This window comes from Perognathus longimembris, chromosome 10 (genome assembly GCF_023159225.1).
Source record: "Perognathus longimembris pacificus isolate PPM17 chromosome 10, ASM2315922v1, whole genome shotgun sequence".
In the NCBI taxonomy this organism is placed as follows: Eukaryota; Metazoa; Chordata; class Mammalia; order Rodentia; family Heteromyidae; genus Perognathus; species Perognathus longimembris.
In genome coordinates, this window is record NC_063170.1 from 27,590,072 (window position 1) to 27,616,078 (window position 26,007).

The window sequence follows — 26,007 nt, forward strand, 5'->3', positions numbered from 1 at the left end:
CGCGCGGCACGGCGGCGTGGGGGGGAGCCGTGGCGGCCGTGGCGGGGCGCGCTCTCGAGCGGCGGTGGCAGCGGCCTAGGGTGTCCCGTTGGACTTGGCGCAAGGGAGAGGCGGTGGCGCTGCCCGCGGTGGCGGGGGCTGGCGACGGGGCGCGTTTGAGCCAGGACCGGGGTCCGCGACGCGCTCTCCGCCCATAGGTACGTGGGGCCCGGGCTGGAGGGAGGAGCCGGCGGAGAGGGGCTCCGGGAGGAGGGTTCCCGGGCCCGGTAATGGCGGCGCGCGGGCGGCCGGGCCGCGTTAGGCCTCCCGATCCGGGGACTCTAGTAGTCTCGGCGCGGCGGCGCCTTTGTCTGGGCCGGGCCCGGCCGCCCGCCGCCCCCGCCCCTCCCCGGTCCTCTGCGGTCGCCGGCTGCCTCGAGCCTACCCGCTCTGGCCCAAGGGGTCCAGTGGCGCCGCGGCGGGGGACCCCGGGCTGCGGGCTGGACCCAGCCCCTACACGCCCCGGAGGCGAGCCCGGCGGGGGGACGCACCCCGCCGCCCCGCGCCCTCGTGCGGGCCTTTGTTGTGGAGGGTCCGGTGTGCGGCCAACATGGCGGAGGTCAACTGAGTGCGGGCGGCGGTCGGCCCTCTGCTCCGTCCGCTCCCCGCGGCCCCGAGCTCCGGGGCGGCCTGGCTTCCCGCCCCCGACCCCTGGGCGGGCCGGGCCGCGCCGCGCCCGTCCTCGACCTGAGCCTCATTGTGCGGCCTCCTCCCTTGTTTGTGTCTGGGAGGAGCGCGCCGGAGCTGCTCGTCGGGACGGCGCTAGCTTTTCACCGACCCGGAGTCCTGTCAGCCCGGGCTCCGCTCGACCCCGTCAGTCGCGTAACTTAGGGGCGCGCGGTACACCTGGGCCACGGGACCCGTGGGCTTTCCCGAGCCGTTGCCGGCTCCTCGAGAGGCGTAGCGCTCGTTTGCTCTGACAGAAGTCCGGTTTGTGGGTGGTGGAAAGTAGGCCGCGCCGCAGTGTCCGGGTCCGGGGGCCGTGTAGGCGGCGTGTGCCGGACAGGGCGCCGAGCGCTCTCGGTGCGGAGCCCGGCGAGCGGCGCCGGACGAGCGGCCGTCGAGGGTCCGTCGCGAACGCTTTCAGACCCCGTCGAGTGCTGGGAGCGCGGGTCCCGAATTCAGACCGCCTGCCTGGTCTCAGGTCCTCCTGCTCGCCGGTTTATGACCTTGTCTCCTCATCTTTCTAAAATGGGTGTACTGTGGAGAATTGAGGATAGGAATAGCCGAAAGTGCTTAGATTACTGGCAGGCGGCTCGAAGTGAGTGCTCAGTGCTAAGGAGGTGGTGTAATTAGCGTCCTCAAAGTGGTTATCTTGGCACGATGGATGCACTGGAAGCGAATAGCCGCATCTTGTGAATTTACTTTATAAATCATTAGTGTTTGGGTTTTGTTGTTGAAAAAGGAAAGGCATTTTCCGTGATAAATTGACATGCTTTCTGCAGTGTTGGAGTTTTGGAAATTTCGATGATGAGGATTTGAATGGGTAGCTCTCATGGTTTTTTTTTTTTGGGGGGGGGGAACTTAGAAAATCGAAGTGATAGTGATTAAAGTGAAGTTTCCTTTTAGTAATTTTAGGTTTACGGAAATGAGTTCATTGTCATGGACTTTAAGTAATTAATTTGGATAAGTGGGACAGTTGAATCCCTTTGAGTGTCTGATATCTAAGTATCACCATCTCTTAGAAGTTACTGAAGAGCAGGGTGTAATGTGACAAATGTCATGGTCTAGTAACTTTATCAGGGAGCTAGCTATTAGCTAAAATTATGGTGGGGAGCATTTTGGTTAGCTTTTAGGAGAACATTGCCACATAAAGAATGAGATTTTGTGGATTACATAAATTGCATTTGTTTCATTCTGGAAATTTAAAAAACATTGTGGACTTCTGTAATCTGGATATGTCAGTTACAGTTCTCTTCACATTTTTTCCCACTGAAGTTAACTTCGCCAAGATGTTTTTTATATAAATATAACAGAATTGGCCTAAATGACCCCTTTGGCATCTTTCCAGCATAGGTACCAACATTTAATTTTATACAGTGAAATACAGATATAGAACTGTTAGGTTTTCGGGATAAGTGTTCCACAGAGTACAAATTTAGAAACAAATGTAATTTAGTATACATCTGTTTAATTTGCATCTTAATGTGTTTCATCAAATATTCTGGTCTGAAACTTGCTATTCTCCTACCTCATTCTCTGTAGTGCTAGGATTACAGGCATGTGCCACCACAACAAAGTTTAGATTTTAATATTTTAGAGAGCAACTTTAGATTCAGCAAAATCGAGCAGAAGATAGACAACTTTACCATTTATAATTTCCTTCATTATCACATCCCTTACCCAAACAATGAATTTGTGGAAATCAGCTTACATTGATACATTATCAGACAAAGTCCATAGTTTATTAGGACTTACTCTTGGTGGTGTACATTTTATAAGAATTTGGACAATTACATAATAAAATGATGTACATGAGTACATGAATAATTTCATTGCCCTAAAAATCCTCAGCACTCTACCTGTCCTTTTTGCCTTTTGCCAGATGTCATATAGTTGAAATCATGTGGTATGTAGACTTTTCACAATGGCTTGTTTCACTTAGCAGAATGCATTAAAGTTTCCTGTATTAAATGTTTCTTGGCTAGACTGCTCAGCAGCAGAAGCATTTCTTCTTCTTCTCCTCCTCCTCCTCCTCCTCTTCTTCCTCCTCTTCTTCCTTCCCTTTTTCTTCTTCCCCATCTCTTTTCATCCTCTCTTCCCTTTTCCTTTCTCCCTCCTTTCTTCTGGTACTAGGATTTGAGCTTGGCTGACTTGCCTGGCACTCTACTATTTGAGCCATACTTCCAGCCTGGCCTTTTTTTCTTTCTTCCTTTTTTTTTTTTTTTTTTTTTTGGTGCCACTTTTGGACTTGAACTCAGGGCTGGGGTGCTGTTGCTGACCTTTTTTTGCTTAAGCCTAGTGCTCTGCTACTTGAGGCATAGCTCCACATCTGGCTATTTGGTGGTTAATTGAAGATATAAGTGTCAAGGACTTTACTGCCTGGGCTGGCTCTGAACCCTCAACTCCAGATCTTAGCGTCTTGAGTAGCTAGGATTATAGGCATGTGAGCCATTGGCACTCAGCTCCAACTTGGCTTTTACAGATTTTTTTTTTTGAGATTAGAGAGAGAGTCTCAAGACTTCGCTGGCCTGAAACCTTGATCCATAGGAGTTTCATCCTAAGTAGCTAGGATCATAGATGTGAGCTCCTGGTACCCAAGCAGTTTTTATTCTTTCTTATTCTGAGTGATAATCCATTGTCTAGATGTATCATAGTTTACTTACTGAATCAAGTCTTGGTTGTTTCCAAATTTTGGCAGGAATAAAGCTGCTATAAACCTCCATTCCATTCCATTCCATTCTAAGATTCCATTTCCTTTGTGTAAGTACCACAACATATGAGAACCTGTGAAACTGTCATCCAAAAATGGCTGTTATACTCTGCGTTCTCTTCAGAAGTGAATTGATGTTGTCAGTGTTGGATTTGGACATTCTCACGTGTGTGTAGTGATATTTTAAGTGAGCTTTTTAGTAGATCAACCTAATTTCAGAGGTCTTTAATATGTAGCTCCAAGTGTTTCTGTACCATTGTAAATACAAAGCCTCTCTTGAGCTGGCCTCTGTTTTGCTCCCCTACCTTAAAGGACTACATTCTTGCAAATCTCTTTCCAACTAGGGTCTGATCCTCTAGAATGGAGAAGAGTTTCCTGAACTCTTTGCATGGAACTGGGTGCTCTCTCTCCATGATTCTGTAACTCTCTTGTTTGTCCCTACTGTAATATGTAGCCTCCTGAATTCTAGTTTTTCTCTAGTTCTTTGTATCTTCAAATAAACTGTAGTTTCTGAGACTGGATCTTGTTCTCCTTTGTTTAGAGGCTAGCTGTACTTTTTGGTGGGGAAGGGGTATGGCCTATTTTATTTTTTGGTTTTGAGTAATTAAAATTTTTTATTATTATAAAGGCAATATACAAAGCTTACTGTTTCATACGTCAGGTAGTGATTGCATTTCTTTTTGGTCAGTGTCACCCCTGTTCTCTCCCAGTTTTCCCGTTCTGTCTCTACCCATGTTGTACAGTTAATTTTCAATATTTCTACTGAGTATCACTGCTGCTGCTTTTGTTCACCCTGTGTCCCTCCATTTTTGTATCCCTCTTGCCCCTCCAAAGACAGAAAAATGAACAAACAAGACAAAAAAAAGAAAAACAATCCCTCTTTTCATTTCTTTGAGTTCATTTTGGTAAATATTAGTTTTAAATGTCAGAGGCCCAGAGGCTTTGCACCTTTGTGTGACTCCCCTAAGTGAATGCCTAAAGTCTGGTGTAATTTCTCATGTCCTGATATATTTTAGTTTCCCCGAACAGAGAGAAAGAAAATGTGCCATTTGTCTCTCTGTAGCTGTGCTTTTGACATATACTTGGTGCTCAGTAAATTTATTCAGTGAATAATACCTTCACAGTGACTTTAACAGATCTTTCCAGCCTTGTATCCAGTTCTAGCATGTTTTATCTGCCCTCCCTATTCAAACAAGAATTTTTTTTGTTCATTGAACACTACTTTGACATATTTTTCATTCCTCATGATTGTGTTTAATCTCTTATGTCTGCGCCTCATGTCTAAGCCTTAATTTCCACTAGCATGAGAAGAATAGCTTAGGTATATTGCTACCTATCCCTTCTTCCAGGGTCCTAGAGTGGCAGTGTAATTGAGTGGTTTAAGAATGCAGACCTTTAAAGAGTCAGACCCGAGTGAGTCTTTTGACTTATTAACAATTGTGTGTTGAGCAGAGACACTTCCTACTTCCCCATCCAAATTCATATTGCCTAGCACTTATAAAAGCTTAAATAAGGCAAAAACGGTTGTAGTAAGTTACTTCTCTAAACATTACCACTTAAATTTTAGTGAGGAAAGAAATAAAATTACAAGTTGTGATACATACTATAAAGGAATCCAAGGTATTGAATAGTGATCGGGGATGGGAGCAAGACTTATTGGCTGTCTGAGGTGATGATATTTACTAAAAGGATAGAGGATCTTGATCTTGGAAGAGAGTGGGATCTAAGGAGTACCCTGATGGTGAAGGTCCTTGAAGCTAGATGGACTTGAATTATTCTAGCAGCTAGATGAAAGAATGAGGGGGCAGACAAGCAGGAATCAGATACTGTTGTGCCAGAATTTGAAAAAAAAATGTGAATTTTGACTGCTGAGAAATAAAAAGTTTAATTAAAAGGGCATTGTAATAATTTTTTTTAAGGTGGGAAGGGGTTTTATTTACAATCTAAAACCCAGAACCAGAGCCACCCTCCACCTCCTAATTCTAGTCTGTGACTATTTTGTCCTGGGTTAGTTACCCAGAACCCAGATCTGAGGCCTGTTCTGACCTGAACTCCGAACCTCCACCTTAATTTCTTTTTTTAAAATTTTATTAATTAAACTTTGTTGACAAGTGTTGTGCAAAAGGGGTACAGTTATATAATGAGGCAGTGAGTACATTTCTTGTGATATCTTACACCCTCGTTTTTCTTTCCCTTCCCTAGGTCAGGTAGGCAATATGCATTGTAATAATTTTTAAGGATTACTTTAGCTATTAGGAGATTTGATTGATTAGGAGATCCTTTAGTCAAATGACTGTTGATTATCACCTGGTAAAAGCGACAGTGAAAATGAGAAATTGACATGTTTTGGACAATTAATCAGACACTGTACCTGATGGGTTAGATAAGAAGTAAGAGAATGAAGAAATTATGTTTTAGGCTATGTCTTTGGATCATGGTGCCACAGGATGGAAAAGACTGGGTGATTAAGCAGAGATTAGCAAGCAGTAAAAATTAATTAGAGTTCTAATATGCTAAATTTGAGATGTCTGATATACCCAAAATCTAGCAGGTAGGTTGACTCAGGCAAAGACTCCACCTTGGAAAGATTACTTCAATAATTGATTTAACTAAATGAAATAACTCTTGAATTGTTAAGAACTTCATGGTTTTGTATGTGGCTAAGGTCCATGGTTGGTAGATACAAGAGCCTTAAAGATTTCTCAAAGGCTCTGAACTAACTTTGTTGGGAACAATTTTGTATTTTCCTGAATACTATTTTAGTTTTGCTTGGTGAAAGGGGCAATGAGATAAAACTTATTTTTAAAATCTAAACTTAAAAAATTAAAAACATAAAAATAAAATGTGTGAAATATGTTGTGTGGTTTAATATTTTGTTCTATTTGGGGGGGGGGTGTTGGTCATGGGGCTTGAACTTGGCCTGGGTACTGTCCCTGAGCCCAAGGCTAGGGCTCTACCACTTGAGCCACAGTGCCACTTCTGGTTTTCTGGTGGTTAATTGGAGATGAGTCTCATGGAATTTTCTTCCCAGGCTGGCTTTGAAACTGCTATGCTCAGATCTCAGCCTCCTGAATAGATAGTATTAGAAGTGTGAGCCACTGGTGCTCAGCTCTATTTTGTTCTAACTTTTTAAATGAGAGAAACAGGCTTAATTGAAATGAAAGCAAGAGTAAAGTTGGAATACACTTAACCACGTGGGAGTGGGCTTGAGCAAGATAGTTCCAAGATCCTAATTTTTACTTTCAGTATTTTTGGGATATTTTAAGAAAAAGAATTTAAGAGAAAGTAGGAAGTAGACAAAATTAACTTTCTTTGTTTCATTTTACATAGCAAGTCACCAATTCACTAGTAGGAAAGTATGACTACATGATTAAAGATATAAGTATAATCTTAAGTATAATCTTATTACCTAAATAATTGTTTTATGAAATATTTGAAAATGCAGAAATGTGCCATATCTTCCCATAATTCATCTTGTGATTTTTGAAAAGGAGCCATCATAGATATTGATAAGCTTCATTGTTTTTTGAGCCAATAATAGTTTAAAGTTAATTTCTTTGATCTGACTTAGTTATTTTCCCAATGAAAATAACTTTTAGCTATTTTATTCCAAATGAAGTTTGTTCTCTCTCTATATTAATAGTTTTGGTATTTGTGGGCCTGTAGTTCAGGGTTCTATTTTCTCTGTGGTTTCTGTTTATTTACTTGATCCCCTTGTTCACTTCTTTTTTTTTTTGGTTGGTCTTGGGGCTTGAACTTAGGGCCTGGATGTTGTCCCTGAGCCTTTTCTGCTCAAGCCTAGTGTGCTACCACTTTGTGCCACAGCATGCCACTTCTGGTTTTTCTAGTGGTTAATTAGAGATAAGAATATCATTGACTTTCCTGCTTAGGCTGCCTTTGAACTATGATCCTCAGATCTAAGTTCTGAGTAGCTAAAATTACAGGTGTGAGTCATCAGCTCCTGGCAAAATAGCCACTCTCTTAAAGGACTGTGTTTGGTTTATTCTCTATTCTACACAAGGTTGTAGTTGTGTGTGTGAAAGTGTGATGCTCTTTTGTTCTGTTTATTCATAGAATACATATTTTTTGAGCATGCCTGTGTGCCTTCCAAGCAAGGGTGGGTGTGCCTACAACAACAAACTTGAGTAAATTGTATAGTCTGTGAAATGCAATACAGTAACTGATGGTAGGGAAAGTAGGGTTGTCCAGAAGTGAGGGGAGAGGGAAGAGAAGAGGAAGAAGGAAGAGGATTTTAACATAAACAAAATTTTAGGTTTCAAGGCTTGTGTTCTACCACTTGAACCACAGCTCCACTTTGGTGGTTTTTGGTAGTTAATTAGAGATAATCTCACCAGCTTTCCTGCCTGGTCTGGCTTTGCACCATGATCCTCAGAGCTCAGCCTCATGAGTAGCTATGATTACGGGTGTGAGCCACTGTCACCTGGCTAAGAAGTTATTTTTAAGGGAAAGAAAAGGATTGTGGTTGTGTTAGGTATATGATATGAAAAAGAGAAGTCAAAGAAGACTTAGCTAGAAGGATAGAGTTGCCATCAATTGGAAAGGATGTTAGAATGAAAGTCTATGGCAGGGGCTGGGAATATGGCTTTAGTAGTAGAGTTCCTAGCATGCATGAAGCCCTGGGTTTGATTCCTTCGCACCACATGAACAGAAAAAGCTGGAAGTAGCACTGTAGCTCAAGAGGTAGAGCGCTAGCCTTGAACAAAAAGAAGCCAGGGACAGTGGTCCCCAAGCCCTGGGAACAGGCAAAAGAAAAAAGAAAAAAAAAAGCAAGTCTGTGGCAGAAGTGTTAGGCTTTGGCCATTTCCCCTTAGAAGATGACTAGTTTAGGATGGATCTGGGAGTTTTTTTTGTTTTAATCTAGGCTAGAGATGAAATTTTAAGTTCTTTAGCATATTAGTGGAACTTAAAATGATAAGACTAAATGGGCATCATCAAAGTCATCAGTATAGGTAATAACAGAACCCTGGGCAGACTCTCCAGTTTTATGAGCTTGGGAAGAAAAGGAGACAAAAGACAAAAGGAGACAAAAGGAGACAGAAGGATTGATGAGATAGCAATACTAAGATAGTATGTGCCATTCCTGGGTTTCAAATCAGGGTCTGGGTTCTGTTATGATCCTTTATTTATTTACTTTTTCTCTCAAGGCTAGTGCCCTAATAGATTGGGCCACAGCTCCACTTCTGCCTTTTGGATGGTTAATTGGAGATAAGAGTCTCATAGACTTCCCTGCCCTGGCTGGCTTTGAACTTTGATCCTTAGATCTCTGTCTTCTGAGAAGCTAGGATTACAGGTGTGAGCCACTGGCACTCAGCAAAACAAACAAAAAAAAGTTTTTATCTTTATTTTGAACAGAAATGTGAATTCCTTGAATAGAATCTTAGTTTAAGGAAAGTTAGTATATATCGTAATTCATATTTTATATCCTTAGGTGAAATAAATGGTTTGGTTAGTTTCAGATTTAATACTAGACATAGACACTTTATAATTAGTACGTATGTGTGTATATATGTATGTCTGTGTGTGTATGTGTGTATGCGCATATGCACATACTAGTCCTGGGGCTTGAACTCAGGGCCCGGGCACTGTCCCTGTGCTTTTTTTTTGCTCAAGGCTAGCACTCTACTACATGAGTCCCAGAACCACTTCTGGCATTTTCTGTGTATGTGGTACTGAGGAATAGAATCCAGAGATTCATGCATGCTTAGGCAAGCATTCTACCACTTCTCAGCTCCTAAATGAATATAATTTAATGAGACTTTCATGAATTAAATTTTTTTATTGTGCCAATACTTGTGCTTGAACTCAGTGGCAGCCATGGCCTTTTACTCGCCACTGAAGCTCCAGTCATTGAGCTGTACTTCCAGTTCTGAGACTCCATGAATTTTCTGTTGTTCCATAAATTTTAAAATGTCTTTTCTAACAGGTTATTTTACTCTTCCATTTTCATTAGTGAAGAGCCATTGGTCACAAAATGTTATTAGACTTTAATGTGACTTTGCTCTCTTCTTAATTTCTTGTATCTGCCAAGCAACATTCTTTTATGTTTAGCTTATTATCACTGATTCTTAGTGTCCATTTTCATATGCTACAGAATTTTTGTTCTGAGTGTATGTGAACATTCAAAATGTGCATGTTTGTCTACTTCCCAAACTTTTGAGGAGTTGTGTAAGTTGTAAAAATACTGCAGTACTAGGAATTTTGACAACATATTTTCTAAGTAAGATTTAAAGAGAGCAGCTTAATGCCAGGATGGGGTAAAAGAGAAAGCATATACTAAAATGTTTGAAAATTTTGCACTTTGGAGAATATAAAACATTCAGGACAATAAATATTTTTATTAGAACTTAGACACAAATGGCTAAATGAATAGTGTTTGGATGCATTAGATCTTGAGACTTTATTATTGCAGTAGAGGTCATGTTATGACTTTCAATAATTTAATTTCAGATATTTCCTCAAATTAAAAAAATGAAAAACAACAACAGTGTGTTGTTTGAAATCAAAAGTTATGAAAACCTTTTTAAGAGTAGGTTGTGTGGCACATGCTATAATCCCAGCACTTTGGCTGAGGCTGATGGATCATTCATGAGTTTGTATCAGATTTTACCACTTTAATAAAAGGCATAAAGATAGTTTTTGGGGGGTCTGATTTTTTATTTTTCATTTTTTATTTTTGTTAAAGATGTGTTGAATGCTAAGTTAAAACGTTTATACCAGGGTGTAGAGAGCATGTTCCCCCCACCCCCACCAATCCTGGAGCTTGAATCTTTGGGTCTGGGTGCTGTCCCCAAGCTTTTGTGCTTATCACCTTTTTTTTTTTTTTTTGGTAGTTTAGTGGAGATAAGAGTCTCATGGATCTTCTTGCCAAGTTGGCTTTGAACCAACTTCTTCTCAGATCTCAGCCTCATGAGTAGCTAGGATTATAGGCAGGAGCCACGGGTGCCTGGTTAGTGTACATATTTTCAGATTTATTTTTAAAATGATGAGATTTGTAGACAAAGCAGACAATCTGATTCTGCTCCTAATTTTTCTCCCTCTTCATGCTTGAAAATTCTTTTATTTTTAAAAAGAGTTTTAGATTATCTTTAAATAGTTACACGAAGCAATTTCAATTCAGTTTGAGTATAATAATGCATCTCTTACTTTTTTTTTAAATTTTCAGTTTCCTCTTTTATGAAATAAGGATGGAATTTAGTTTGAGGATTATGTGTATGAAGCTCTGTATTCTACTGCTGGTCAGTGTTACAGGGTTAGAAATGTTACAGGGCTCGAGGGGATTCCTGGTCCCTCCAAGAGTCCACCAATCAGAGTCTCAAGCAAAAAGATGGATTTATTGGGGAAGCATAAAGCGAACTCACCAACCAGGGATGCAGCACAGACTTGGGAGCTGAACTGCAACAGTGAAAACGGGCTGACTGGTCAGGGACACAGTGCAGACTGGGGAGCTAACACCGTGACCCCGGGCAGTCCTCAAATTGGGGGTTATAAAGGTAAAAGCATAGCACAGATGTAGGGGCTTGACACAGGGGGTTGAGCAAGCAAACAAGCAAGCGTGGCACAGATGTAGGAGGTAGATGTAGGAGGTTGATGCCAGAGGTAGAGCAAGGAACAAACAAGGAAGCCATTTACAGAAGCAGAATTTTGGGGTCAGGTTGACTGAATCTACTGCCCTCAACATTTCCTACCATGTTTCCCTAATCAAGATGGAATCAGCTATACTCCCTATAACAGTCAGTAGGTACCCATTAAGTGAAGCTTCTTTCATAGAATACTCTGTGGCCTGTATTTTAAGCACAAACCCAAATTTAGGTTATATTACAGTGTAGGAACAGTTTTCATAGTAGACTGAAGTAACAGTTTGCAGTAGAATCCTACTGTACTTAAGTCTTGGTCTTATGTCATGATTCAGTGCAGGATTTGTAGTGTGGTTCTGGAAAGGTCATGTGTTCTCAGTATACTGAATGTTTCCACATAGGTGATCTCACTTAATGTTTTAAGATCTGTTGTTGATGTTCATTTGATTGTTTCATAGATGGAATAATGTGAGACTCAGGATGTTATAATTTTTTCTGATAAGCAATTGTAAGAGTTAAAGCTGGAATGCAATGACATTTTTGAAGTGTGTTGATAAAAAAGTGAGATTACTGCTTAGGAGTTGGTGAATTCTGTCATGAACATGAATATTTTGAAAACTTTAGAGATGGGTATGTAAACAGATTTTCAAAACTATGGTAAAAATGGTTTATCATCAGTATTATTTTAAAGTTAATTTTTACAAAGGTTTTATTTGTGTGTGTATACACAAACACAAATACATATATACAAAGGGGAGTTTCACTGGGACATTTCCATTTGTGCACATATACCCTGTGCCCTGATAAAACACATTTCATTGTTGTTGGGTTTTTTTTGGCCAGTCCTGGGGCTTGGACTCAGGGCCTGAGCACTGTCCCTGGCTTCTTTTTTTTTGCTCAAGGCTAGCACTCTGCCACTTGAGCCACAGCGCCACTTCTGGCCATTTTCTGTATATGTGGTGCTGGGGAATTGAACCCAGGGCCTCACGTATACGAGGCAAGCACTCTTGCCACTAGGCCATGTCCCCAGCCCCTCATTGTTGTTTTTATACAAGCATATCAAAACAGCCATACCCACCCTCACTCACCCTCTCTGTTGCCCCCCACCCAATCCAGCTGGCACCCACCAACCAACATACCCTGTTTCACTTTCTGTGGTTCACACCTCCTATTTTAAACCTACATTAATTACACAAGAGATTGTAATTCACACATGCATATATTATAATTAAATCAGACTAACCTCAGCTATTGCTCTGTTTTTGAAGTGAATATAAATTTCAGGTTTTTATTTTTTTTTGGTCAGTCATGGGGCTTAAATTAAGGGCCTGGGCACTGTCCCTGAGCTTTTTTGTTCTAGGCTTGTGCTTCACTATTTTTGAGCTATAGCATCACTCCCATTTTCTGGTGTTTAATTGGAGATTAGAATCTCAAGAACTTTTCCTGCCTGGGCTGGCTTCAAACCTAGATCTTCAGATCTCAGCCTTCTTCGTAGCTAGGTTTGCATGCATGAGCTACCAGTGCTTGGCTGAGAATTCTTGTATTTTTTTTTTTTTTTTGCTAGTCCTTGGGGCTTGAACTCAGGGCCTGAGCACTGTTCCTGGCTTCGTTTTTGCCCTAGGCTAGCACTCTGCCAACTTGAGCCACAGCACCACTTCTGGCCTTTTCTATGTGGTGCTGAGGAATCGAACCTAGGGCTTCATGTATACAAGGCAAGCACTCTTGCCACTAGGCCATATTCCCAGCCCTGAGAATTCTTCTTAAGGCCTATCAAGCAACAGATATATTCAATTATAGAGACATGAAGAATAAGTGAGTCCTAGTTGTGAACATCTGTTCCTTCATATTGTTAACTGAGTTGTGGCATTCCACCCTCTTCCCCCCCCCCCCCCCCTTTCTGGGTTGGAACTTTGACTGTTCTGGTCTCTGGAGATAGGGTGAGTGAAACAAATATGGTTTCTTCTTTCCACATTATATTCTGGTACAGGGGTTCTCTCACTGGTTCATGGGTTCTGGGAGTTCTGAAGACTTACAAGACATGAAAGTATGGTGCAGTTTTCTGGAGGCTTCACATTCTTCTCACTGTTATCATGGGAAATAGCAGTAATTTTTCATAAACTTGTAACATTTGTGGGGCCTTTACAAGGTATATGAAATATAATGGCAATTTAAAAACTCAAAATTATTGGATTAATTTCTAATATATATAAATACATAAAAAACTACAAAAAAAGTTTTTTTTGGGTCCCCAGTTTTTAAAAATGTGTTTTTAAAGGGAAATCAAACTCAACAATTAGGACTTGATAAATTTCTCTTAAAATGCAAAGCAAAATATTGGGTTTAAGAGAACAAAAATGTATGACTGGAAGATAGCTGTATGGAGAGTCAGTATCAGTTCTAGAATAAAAAAAAAATTGAAGAATAATTTAGAAAAAATTCCACTAAGAGACCTGAGCCTTTGGATTGAGAAGACTTACCTAAGTCTTTGGCAAGAGTGTTTAAAGTAGACATTTTTGTTGATTTGGTTGACTTTGTGGATTTTGGAATTATTTGTATAGACTTTCTATTAAGCATTACTGATCTATAAATTGAAATTTCTTCATCTTTTTTTTTGCCAGTCCTGGCTTGGACTGGGGCCTGAGCCCTGTCCCTGGCTTCTGTTTGCACAAGGCTAGTGTTCTACCTCGAGCCACAGCGCCCACTTCTGGCCTTTTCTATTTTTTTTTTTTTTTTTTTTTTGGCCAGTCCTGGGCCTTGGACTCAGGGCCTGAGCACCATCCCTGGCTTCTTCCCGCTCAAGGCTAGCACTCTGCCACCTGAGCCACAGTGCCCCTTCTGGCCGTTTTCCATATATGTGGTGCTGGGGAATCGAACCGAGAGACTCATGTGTAGGAGGCAAGCACTCTTGCCACTAGGCCATATTCCCAGCCCGTGGCCTTTTCTATTTATGTGGTGCTGTGGAATTGAATCCAGGGCTTCATGAATGCTAGGTGAGCACTCTGCCACTAAGCCACATTCCTAGCCCCCTCCATCTTTTTTGAATATCATATAATTTGGGGGTTTCAGAGCATCTCAGATTTAGGGATGTCAGGTGTCAGATTTAGGGTGTCCCTTATATGTTTGAATGAAAAATTCTTACAGAGTTCTAGAAGTAACCTGTTGGTTGTAAAAATTACCTGAAAACCATTAAGAATAAAAACAGCACGAGATTTTTCACCACCTACATGTTGTTATACTGCATGTTGTTATAACCATGTTACAAGTGCAATAAGAAATATATAAGGATTCTAGCTAGTAAAATAGGATGTAAAATTGTGTCAGTAGAATTTTCTGCAGTGAGGAAAGTATGTTTTTTTTTGTTTTTGTTTTTTTGTTTTTTTTTTGGCCAGTCCTGGGGCTTGGACTCAGGGCCTGAGCACTGTCCCTGGCTTCTCTTTGCTCAAGGCTAGCACTCTGCCACTTGAGCCACAGCACCACTTCTGGCCATTTTCTGTATATATGGTGCTGGGGAATTGAACCCAGGGCCTCAAGTATACGAGGCAAGCACTCTTGCCACGAGGCCATATCCCCAGCCCCGGAAAGTATGTTTAAACCATTTTGTATTCCCACAGGCAAACTATGAGATTTCCAGAGTTCTATAGGCTCAGTTTCTTTGTTTTTCTTTTTGGGAGGGTGTGAACTCTGGGCCTCCTGCTTGCAAGGCAGATGCTCTGCCACTTGAGCCATACTTCCCTTCCCCCAAGCCCTTCAACAGAACTCACATGATACATTTAGATATTCTAGGTTTTGATAGTACCAATATGGAGAATATATTAGGTTGATGGCAAATCGTTTGGGCTGAAGAAAGGCATTAGGAAGTTTAGAGGACCCACAATAATGTTTATAGTAATATAAAAACTTAGATCTGTGTCTTCAGTGTCCTATTGACAAATTCATAAAAGAAATAACTGCCATAGCCAGGTGCCAGTGGCTCACACCTGTAATCCTAGGTATGTAAGAGGCTAAAATCTGAGGATCATGGTTCAAAACCAGCCTGGGTCTGAGAGAGTCTTTACAGTAAACTACTCAGAAGTGGCACTGTGGCTCAAGTGTTAGCCTTGACCACAAAGAGGCCTAGGGACAGTGCCAGACCCTGAATTCAAGCCCCAGGACTGGAGAAAAACCAAACAAACCATAAAACCCCCCAAATGGACTGATGCTTAGATTGGTACATTAAAATCTGTAATATCTTTACTCTCCTTATTTCCTTATTCTCACACAGCCACCCCCAAGAGATGACTATGCTTCCAGAGAAATAGAAAGCTGAAAACTTTAGCCTTCAGTAGCCTAAACAAGACATACATTGTTCTTACCATGGAGAAATTTCTGTCTTTTAACAAAGTCTAGTCCAACTTCTCCCTCACTCCCCATCTTATTAAGAATTTACTTTTTCTTTTCTTTTCTTTTTTTTTTTTTTTTGGTTGATCATGGAGCTTTAGCTCTAGGCCTGGGCACTGTCCCTGAGCTTTTCAGCTCAAGGCTAGTGCTCTACCACTTTTGAGCCATAGTACCACTTTCAGTTTTCTGGCAGTTTATTGGAGATAAGAGTTTCATGGACTTTGCTGCCAAGGCTGGCATTGAACCATGATCCTCAGATCTCAGCCTCCTGAGTAGCTAGGATTACAGGCCTGAGCCATGGGCGCCCGGCTATTTTTTCTATTTTTCTTTTTGCAGTGCTAGTGATTGATGTATATGCTAGGCAAGGGGTCTGCTGCTGAACTACTTCCTCAACAAGAATTTGATGTTGTTGAGTTACTCAGTTTCTTTCTGGTTATTTAGACTTTTTAAAAGACTTTTGGTTTGTCCCTTAAAAGAAAGAAGCTGAAAACTCTGGGTCTTCTAGCCACCCAAGGGTGCTTCTCTTCTTTGTAGTCATATTTACTCATAGTCTCAGATAACATCACCATTTAGCACTGTTTTTAGTGTGATTTCTCTAGGTTGCTTTTGCAGAGGTTACCTCCATAGTGCCTGGATTGGGACCTGCCATTACTTTTTTGGTTTCACTTTTTTTTTTCGGTGGTGGTGATGCTGGTGTTTGAACTCAGGGCCTCATGCTTGTTGGGTGTGTCTCTGCCACTTGAATCTGGGTGTGACTCTAGAACACTCACATTTTCACTGTCTTGACTCATATATAGAAGGACTTACATAGAGATGAATGGTTTTCAGATTGTGCTATAAAGCTCTGTTTACTTTTGGGGAAGTTGGTCAACATCTTTTGCTTGTGGATAATCAGTCATTTGTTTTACATATTGCAGATTTTAAGGTACTAGGGAAACATCAGTCCATGGCAGTTTTTTTATTAACCACATTCCTATTCCTTATTGTTTCCTTACCATATGATTGAAAATATTTATAATGACTTGCATCTTGTCATATGTAATGAGGAAAAACACTTGTCTGCTATTTTATTTTCAAGACCACTTAACTTCAGCTGTATGGTGGTTTGCCTATACACCAAGCGCTTCCCAATGGACACCAACTGGATATTCTACAATTCAGTTCTGATTCTATATTGCCCTGCAGTCAGCTCTTACAGGTTGAGCTTTCAATCTAGTAAGATTAACTGTCAGTCTAGTAAGGCTGTCACTGGGTGAGAGAGGTGAAAGAGTTCCATTACTTTCCACTTTCATTGTAAAATCACACAGGTACCTGAGAGACCCACATATGTAAAGAAATTCAAAGAGTCTTATAAAAAGGTGATTTACAGGGTGGAAGTTTCAGCAAGGATTTATTTAGTATAACAGATAAAAGAAACAGTTTTTGCTTACCAGGCAGAAAATGGCCTTTATACTTTCTGACCTGGGAAAATATGCCCTGATATGATGGGTGCTGTGCTGAGGTCGAGGCCCACTGAAAACAGGGACTGTAGGTGATTTTAGGACTTCTGCTTATCAGAATGTTTTCCAGTTCTCTGCCTTTCTACCCTCTGTAGAGTTTACAGCTATTATCTTTATTTTGTCTTGCCCAGTTTGCTTGCTCAGCTGATGCTGTACTACTTGAACCACACCTCTGATTCTACATTTTTAAACAAGTGTTGTCTCATGGACTTTCTGCCCAAGCTGGCTTTGATCCATAATCCTGAAGAGCTAGGATTTACAGGGGTGAACCATCAAGTGTTCAGCACTTTTCCTTCAGATTTCTACAGGTAGCTTCCTGTCAGGTCCTTTTTCTGGACCTTTTCTGCTGCATTAGTTATCAGTCTTTACTAGACCTATAACTTCTGCAACTACATCAGTTTTCAGAGTTATCTTCAGGAAAAGTTATCTATTTGTCCATCACAGATAATTCATTAAACACATATCCCATAGTCTTCTAATTTCTCTTACCTGCCCATTAATCTTGTTGTAACCTGCTTTACAATATAGTGGTGGTCCCTTTTTATCTGACTGCACTTCTCTATTTAGACTTTTATTTTACAAGTTAAGACAACGTTAAAGCCTAATACCAAAGTGATCATCTGTTTAAACTTTGTACCAAATCATGCTTGATATACAGGTTAGAAATAGAGCCTTAGGTAAATAGGCTTTACGTAACATAGCACTCTAATTTTGAACTTTTGCTGATTTTAGGTTCTGTAAACTTAGTGAAATGTAGTTTCGGTGAAATTTTCAGCTGTTATGACCAAAGTAAGAAAATACCATACCTTGTTAAGAATATTTATGTTGTGTGTGTGCCGGTCCTGGGGCTTGAACACAGGTCTGGGCCTTGTCTGTGAGCTTCTTTTTGCTCAAGGCTAGTGCTCTACCATTTGAGTAGTGTATTGGAGATAAGAGTCTCAGACTTTAGGCTAGCTTGGAACCATGACCTCCCCAGATCTCAGCCTCCTGAGTAGATTACAGACATGAGCCACTAGCTTCTGGCAAGAATTTTAAATTTTTATTGTGCCAAAAATTAAATGGTGGATAATCTCTGGAAGTAATCTTTTAGTATGTGCCCAGAACCCACAAAGTCTGGAAGGAATATTTTCTTTGAGAGTATGTATCCAGAACCCACAAATTTTAGGTCTCTCCATAGTTTGTGACCTCAGTTAAATCAATTCGGGAATATATACCACCTATTTATATACATAAATTACCTCAATCCAGACAAAAGCCATTTGAAGTCTGAAATAACAGCTGAAAATTTTTGCCAAGTGATAGAACCTGGGTATGACTCTAGAACACTTGCATTTTTACTGTATTGACTCCTATGTTGGAGGGTTTGTGTACAGATGAATGGTTTTCAGATTGTGCTGTAAGGCTGTTTAGTTTTGGGGGGAGTTGGCCAACAAATAGCTTTTGCTTATAGATAATCAGTCATTCCTTTTGTTTGAGAGATTTAGGCCTTCTTGTAAGAGTATTTCTGCCTAAAATATATGAAGTTTTCTACTAGAAAAATTAAGACCTATATAGAATTACTACATATCAGACTATAAAAATATGGATAAGTATAGTTTATGAGGCAGACAGAATCTTTTTATTTGTTCCCAAGGATGTTTTGCATAGCCCAGTTAACAGGAGGTTGAGGCAGTTAAACACACAATTAGTAGGGTTGAAATGTGTTGGATTGGACTCTTACTCTTAGTTCTAGCTGTTTTTAAAGGCTGTTCTAAGCATGATGAAATGACAGGTTAAACGGCTGATGCAATGCCAATTGAGGCCCACAGGACTTTATGGGGCAAGGGTAGTGCTTGTTTTTAAAAAACAAACAAGCAAGTTACTCTTGGTTTAATGAGCCCCATCAAAATGGCTTTCCCAGAGAATATAATCCCAATTTGGAAGTTGAAGTTTATGTAACTTCGGTGTGTTTACTACTCTCACTGGGGTGTTGACACTATGCTGCTAAATGGGCAAGATGTGGAAGAGTGAGAGAGCATTGAGGAAATTGGTAGTGGACGCCTGGTCAAATACTGTACTTACTGGATGAATTAGGGAGAATGCTTCCACTCTGAAAGCAAGAGTTCACGGAATAACTTGGAGAAGACCACTTGTCTGGCCACACATTACCCACAACAGTGTATAGGTGTTTGGTTGAGAACTACCTAAGGGCAACTGGTGGAAACCTGGAGGCATTGCGTCTCCTGGTGGGGCAGGGCAGCTAGGGCTGGGTGGAGGGCTGGGTCTTGCTAGTTCCTGCTGCCTTGGCCCTGATGAGCCTCTCCCTTACTGGGCCTAGGGCCAGCCCTGCCTTTTCCCTGGCTTCCCTGCTCTGGCCCCACCTTACTTTGGCTTCACCTCCCTGCGCCCGGCCCCCCTTGCCTCAGCCCTGGGCGGGCCTTTGGGTTTTGCCTGCTTTCTTAGCTCAGGGTACTTGGGCTATTATGGCTCTGGGTGCAGACACTTTGCTCCATGGCATTCCAGCTCTGGCCTGTCTCTCTTGTCTGGAGGTGGGGTGGAGGGACTAGCTAGCCCTTGAATCTAGGGCAGGCAAACTTGGGGGGCAGGGAGAGACTAATGAAGGCTCTGGGCATAGCTGAGGACAGGAGGATGGCTCACTCTGGCCCCCATTTTTGAAGACCAGACGAATTTGGGCTCCAAGGAGGTGTGGCTACACCTGGGTATTGGAGGCCCTCATTGCTCCACCTCTGTTGCTTCTAAGGCTGGCTGGATGAAAGGAGGCTGACTTCAGACAGGCCTTTGAACTTTCTGTTTGGTGGAAACCTAGTGTCTGGGAGAGGCAGGCCCCTGTCATAGATTGTGCTTCTTGGGAACACCGATGAGCTGTCTCACTTCCCATGACAGGAAAGCTTGCCCTGCCCCCTGGGGAGTGTCTTGTTTTTGTGCTTACCACCACAGTTAGGACCAGGAAGAGCAAAGGTACTGAAATTAAAGAACCACGTATCTGGAAAATGTATTAGCTGTAAACCTGTGGAATCTGACTCTGGGAATGGCTGCTGGATGACAGCCTTTTCTGAGGTTGGAAGTGATGTTTCAATTAAGCTGCTGTACTTTTGTTTAGATCAGTTATTGTATACCTTTTACAGGGTTGTGCTTGGTTCCTCTTTTTGGTTTGTGGTTGGAATCCCTTTTCTTGTTTAAGATGGAGCTGCTTTCCTTTGGAGCTTTAGGAGATTTTTTTTTTTTTTTTTAAAGCAGGTTCGGTCCTGTCCTGGTTCTGTCCTCCATTCACAAGAAATATTGGTAGTGTTTTATTTGTTGTTCACACTTTGGGTAGGAATTAAAATGAGCTTTCTAAAGTTTTTGGGAAAGAGCCTGAGTAATTGTTGATAAATGTTATAATTTTTGGTAGGTAAAGAATTACACAACAGTGTTTTTCTTGATCAGTTGTTACGTTAAATACAAAGGGCTGAGTGCTCTTTGTGAGTTGCTGTTTATTTGGTTTATTCTGAAAGGCTTTGGTTTGAGACTTTTTGTCTGAGGAACTGCTTACATTCTTTTTTTTTTTTTTTTTGTACCTGTACTAGGACTTGAACTTGCCTGTGCTTATTAGCTTTTTCACTCATGGCAGATGTTCTACCACTTATGCCACAGTTCCAGCTTTTTGCTACCTAATTGGAAGTAAGAGCCTCTTGAGTTTTCTATCCTGGCAGTTTTTAAACCCTGGTTCTCAAACCTGAATACCTAGGATTATAGACATAAGCCACCAGCACCCAGCTTCAAGGAACACTTTCCGTTTACTTAGGTGAGCGGAATGGAATGGATCATAAGCACACAGGCAGAGTGTTTGCAATGCTAAGTTCACCATTTTGTGAACAACATAAGATAGACAACATATGCACAAAGAAATTACTCAGGGAAAGTGGATTTCAGGAGAGCTCCTTTATGTACTTCTTTTGTCAGTTCTCCTGGATTTTACAAGGCTCCAGGTGATGAGAGTTCATTCATATTTTTTTATGCTGTGTGTGTGTTTGTTTGTGTCTATGTCTATGTCTGTGTGGGAACTGCTGTATGTTAGATACCTTTGACATTCTTTGGAAATGGACTCATGGTATATCCCAGGTTGGCCACTTACCTCTTGCTTTAGATTTTTGAATGCTAGGATTACAGATGTCTGCCAATAATCCTTTTGTTGTCTGTTGTAACACTTTTGTTGTCTGTTGAATTTTGTAATTTAGACTAATCCTTTGGTCACAGAGGAATTAATTTTTTTTTTCTTCTGGTAGGGAACAACTTTAGCCACTTTAACCATTTACAGTATCGTTGGTGACCACTCGAGTCCCTGGTCACATTCATAAATGACGCTGTTTTACTATATTACCAAATATTAATTGTGCGGTATAGGGAGATTTCATTGTGGTATTTCCAGACATGCATAAACTTCGTATTTACTTCTCTCCATTGCACTTTTTCCCCCCACTTGTCCTAGGGCTTGAACTCCAGGTCTGGGTGCTGTTCCTGAGCTTTTTCGCTCAAGGCTGCTGCTCTACCACTTGAGCCACTTCTGGCTTTTTTGATAGTTAATTGGAGATTAGAACTCCTGGGCTTTCTTGCCCAGGTTGGCTTTGAACCAAGATCCTCAGATAATAGACTCCTGTGTAGCTAGGATTACAGATGTGAGCCACTGGCTCCTGACTTCCTTCCATTACCCTTATCCCTCCCCTCTACTCTCATTTATATCTTTCTTGCAAATTTTAAAATGGGTTCATTTTTTTTCATATATACTTACAATGTACTTTGATCATAATGTCTTCCCCTCCCCTCCCCCTTTCTTTTTCCCTTCCTACCTCTTACCTAGTCCCTGCCCCAGTACTCCTCCCTTAGTGTTCTTTTTTTTTTTTTTTTTTTAAGGCACAACTTCTACATATGAATAAAAACATTGGGTATTGAGTTTGGTTTATTTTGCTTAACATGACATAATTTTTAGTTCTATTTACTTTCCTACAAATACCAATTTCATTCTCATGGTTGAATAATAACTTGGTAATGTGTATATGCCACATTTTTTCATACATCTCTTACCATCACTTTTTAATTTTTTTTTTTAATTTATGAAGAAAGGATTTTATTTCTCACATTTCTGTAGTCTGGGAGCTCCAAGATTGAAGTTCCACATCTGGTGAGGACCTTCTTGTTACCTCATAACATGATGTAAGATGACACATAGCTGGGGAGAGGAGAGAGAGAGAGAGAAAGTAGGACTGAATCCCCCCACCTTTTTGTAAATGACGCCCTGAGAACTAACATGACCTTAATCTGTTCATGTGGGTTGAGCCTTCATAGCCTAATCACCTCTAAAAGCCCTATCTGTTTGTACTATTACAGTGGCAGTTAATTTAGTATGAGTTTTGGGGGTGAATCTTTAGGCCATAGCAGTTCTGTGGTTTGAATTTGCAGAGTTCTAGTTGTAGGCCCTAAAGTACTTACAGCCTCCTACAGGAGCCTTGAATGGGTTTTGTTTTTTTTCTTGTTGAATTTCCAAGAATACTAGTTGTATATGGGGAATTGAATGTTCTAGGGACTTGAAGTGATTAGTCACCTGGATAAGTGGGTCAACTTCAGCTCCACAAATACTATGGGAACTCTCCCTTCTTTTTCTGATGTTTGTTTCCATAAGACTGAGAATCAAATTTTTAAGTTTTTTGAAGCAGAGTAATGAATAATTGGGAAAATGTTAAAGTTGAGGCTTTAATTTTGTGGGAAGGTGCATTGTATATGTACTGGGAGTTTATTTTAGGATATTATAACATGTTTGGTCTTTTGTCACTGCCAAGACAAATAACCTATCATATCAGGGAAAAGATGCTTGTTTTGTTTGATTCATTCTCACTGGTTAGTTGATTTGTTCTACTAGTGATAATTATCTGTTAACTAATGCTTAATCTTCTTCTGAATGTTTCAGCTTCCCTGCATTTCGCATTTTAGTCCAGTGCTGTGTGTGTCCCCGAAGTGTTTTTATCCTCCTGCTTGCTTTCTTTTTTTTTCTTTTTCCTTTTTACCCTTTCTGACTCTGTGTACTGACTTATATTATAGAGTGGTAGTAAACAGAATGAGGTCCTGCTTCTAAATAATGAACTAGCAAACTTTTTTGTCAGTCCTGGGGCTTAAGCACAGGGCCTGAGCCCTATTCCTGGCCTTTTTTTTTTTTTTTTTTCCTCAAAGCTAGCATTCTATCACTTGAGCCACAGCACCACTTTTCGTTTTTTTATATATGTGGTGCTGAGGAATCGAACCCCGGGCTTGATGTATACGTGGCAAGCACTCTATACCACTAGGCCATATTCCCAGCTCCCCGAACTAGCAAACTTTTAATTTAAGAGTGTTCTTCATTTCTTCCTGTCTCCCTTCACTTTTGAGAGAGATTGACTAGGTGAAGGTTGATTATGGGATGGCAACACACCCTTGACCTTGCATATCATTCCTAAAACATTGCAGTAGTAGTTAATCAAGTCAGTACTCTGATGCTCTTTGGCGTACCAACTGTGTGGCACTTGAGCTACAGACAACTGACTGAATCGAAAAAAATGATTAAGACCTTTAAGAGAGAGAAGAGGATAAAAATACAATTGAAACTGGTTGTACTTAAGGTCTTTTTACAGTCTTCTTAGTTGTTTATGGGAGTTTCTACTTTAGTTTTTTTTTTTTTTTTTTTTTTTTTTGGCTAGTCCTGGGGCTTGAACTCAGGGCCTGAGCACTGTCCCTGGCTTCTTTTTGCTCAAGGCTAGCACTCTGCCACTTGAGTCACAGTGCTACTTCTGGCTGTTTTCTATATATGTGGTGTTGAGGGCTTCATGTATACAAGGCAAGCATTCTTGCCACTAGGCCATATTCCCAGCCCTAGTTTTCTTAATCTATTTGAAGATGATTCTCAGTACTTTTTAATAAGGAAAATTAAAAGATTTTTATTAGCACACCCATAGTTGTACAAAAGAATTTTTCACTGTGATATTTCCATATATGCATATAGTGTACTCCATCAACCTCGCCCCTCTATCACTTTTCCCACTCTTCCAACTGCGGTTTGTCCAGGCCTTGGTTAGCTTGCTTGTTCTATTGGTGCACTGCCACTTGAACCATGCCTACAGCCCAGCATTCTGTTGCTAAATGTGGAGCAAATTTCAGTCTTTGATTCTCTGGATCTTAGCCTCCGGAAGAGTTAGGATTATAGGTGTGAGCTGCAGGCCCCCTTTTAAGGAAAATTTTAACTTTGCTCTGCCACATGAAATTGCTTACCCAGTATTCAGCTCCTAATAACAAATTGCAGGTTTAATGTATCTGTTTTGTTTGTATATGCTTTGTTTAGTCCTGTTTACCTAACTTTGTTTTGCTCACAATTCTGCATGAACATTTAAAGGTATTTTAGGCATGTAAACATTTATAAAAAGTTATAATTATTTTTCTTTCTATTTACTCTTTTTTTCTTTCTTTTTTTATTTTTATTTTTTAACAGAAATGAGCCGTCAGACTGCCACAGCATTACCTACTGGTACCTCCAAGTGTCCACCATCGCAGAGGGTGCCTGCCCTGACTGGCACAACTGCATCCAACAATGACTTGGCGAGTCTTTTCGAGTGTCCGGTTTGCTTTGACTATGTGTTACCACCCATTCTTCAGTGTCAGAGTGGCCATCTTGTTTGTAGCAACTGTCGCCCCAAACTCACATGTTGTCCAACTTGTCGGGGGCCGTTGGGATCCATTCGCAACTTGGCGATGGAGAAGGTGGCCAATTCAGTACTTTTCCCTTGTAAATATGCCTCTTCTGGATGTGAAATAACTCTGCCACACACAGAGAAAGCTGATCACGAGGAGCTCTGTGAGTTTCGGCCTTATTCCTGCCCATGCCCTGGTGCTTCCTGTAAATGGCAAGGCTCCTTGGATGCCGTGATGCCACATCTGATGCATCAACACAAGTCCATTACAACCCTACAAGGAGAGGATATAGTTTTCCTTGCTACAGACATTAACCTTCCTGGTGCTGTTGACTGGGTGATGATGCAGTCCTGTTTTGGCTTTCACTTCATGTTAGTCTTGGAGAAACAGGAAAAATATGATGGTCACCAGCAGTTCTTCGCAATCGTACAGCTGATAGGAACACGCAAGCAAGCTGAAAATTTTGCTTATCGACTTGAGCTAAATGGTCATAGGCGGCGATTGACTTGGGAAGCGACTCCTCGGTCTATTCATGAGGGAATTGCAACAGCCATTATGAATAGTGACTGCCTAGTCTTTGACACCAGCATTGCACAGCTTTTTGCAGAAAATGGTAATTTAGGCATCAATGTAACTATTTCCATGTGTTGAATTGGCAATCATTTTCTGGCCAGTGTTCACAGAGAATAAGGCACCCATCTGCCTGCTAACCTGATACTCTTGGTAGGTAGAAGGTCTTCACATGAAGGTAACTAAGAAGAAAGGCTGTTAAATACAGGAAACAGTTGCATGTAGTAACACTAATATATTTAAAAATAAGTCAACAGTAAACCACTGAAAAAATATATATACACACCCAAGATGGGCATCTTTTGTATTAAGAAAGGAAGCATTGTAAAATAATTCTGGATTTTGTGTTTGTTGTAGATTGATTATATTGTTGAAAAAAAATTTTTGCGCGCATGAGAGAGAGAGAGAGAGAGAGTGTGTGTGTGTGTGTTTCCTTTAACTGACAAGCCATCTGAGTGGTCTCAGACCACTGCTATCCCCCCTTTGTAAGTCAATACATAGTGCTGCTGTGTTTTGTTTTGATGTGTGTGTATATTTGCTAGTTTTTATTCTAGTTTTTCATTAAATAAATTTGACTTCTGTAATTCAGGTTATTTTCTCAATTTTTTGTACCTTTTTAAAGTTAATTTTTGTGATATGCATAATTGTTTATGTAAGACTTTATGTTCAGTACATTTTCTTTTCCCTCACTAATCAGTTCATTAGAAATATTCTAAATTCAGCTATTGTGATACAAGTTCCAGAAAGGGAAGTAACATTAGAACAGTCTCAGAGCTCTGGAACAGCAACAAGATGGTCTTTCATTCTTTTCAGAATCTCACTCTTTTCTATTGTCCTGCTTTCAGGCTTTTCTTTGAAAAGTTAA

The 26,007-nt window shown here is 40.8% G+C and overlaps 1 protein-coding gene across 4 annotated transcripts; it reads left to right on the forward strand.

The window, feature by feature from the left end:
- Positions 1–25,724, forward strand: Siah1 (siah E3 ubiquitin protein ligase 1). Of its 4 annotated transcripts, none has more exons than XM_048355664.1 (2): positions 1–197; positions 24,373–25,724. In XM_048355664.1, exon 2 carries the CDS (start codon positions 24,375–24,377, stop codon positions 25,221–25,223), a length of 849 nt encoding a protein of 282 aa, XP_048211621.1. In that variant the 5' UTR covers positions 1–197; positions 24,373–24,374; the 3' UTR covers positions 25,224–25,724. The 4 variants fall into 4 exon arrangements, with proteins under 4 accessions (XP_048211621.1, XP_048211625.1, XP_048211622.1 ...); XM_048355668.1 differs by lacking the exon at positions 1–197 and adding an exon at positions 16,874–17,191; XM_048355665.1 differs by lacking the exon at positions 1–197 and adding an exon at positions 19,785–20,543.
- The last annotated feature ends 283 nt before the right edge of the window (positions 25,725–26,007 follow it).

Bases quoted from the DNA above. Each gene is read 5' to 3' on its own strand.
- Siah1 (XM_048355664.1), top strand. From the start codon at position 24,375: ATGAGCCGTCAGACTGCCACAGCATTACCTACTGGTACCTCCAAGTGT.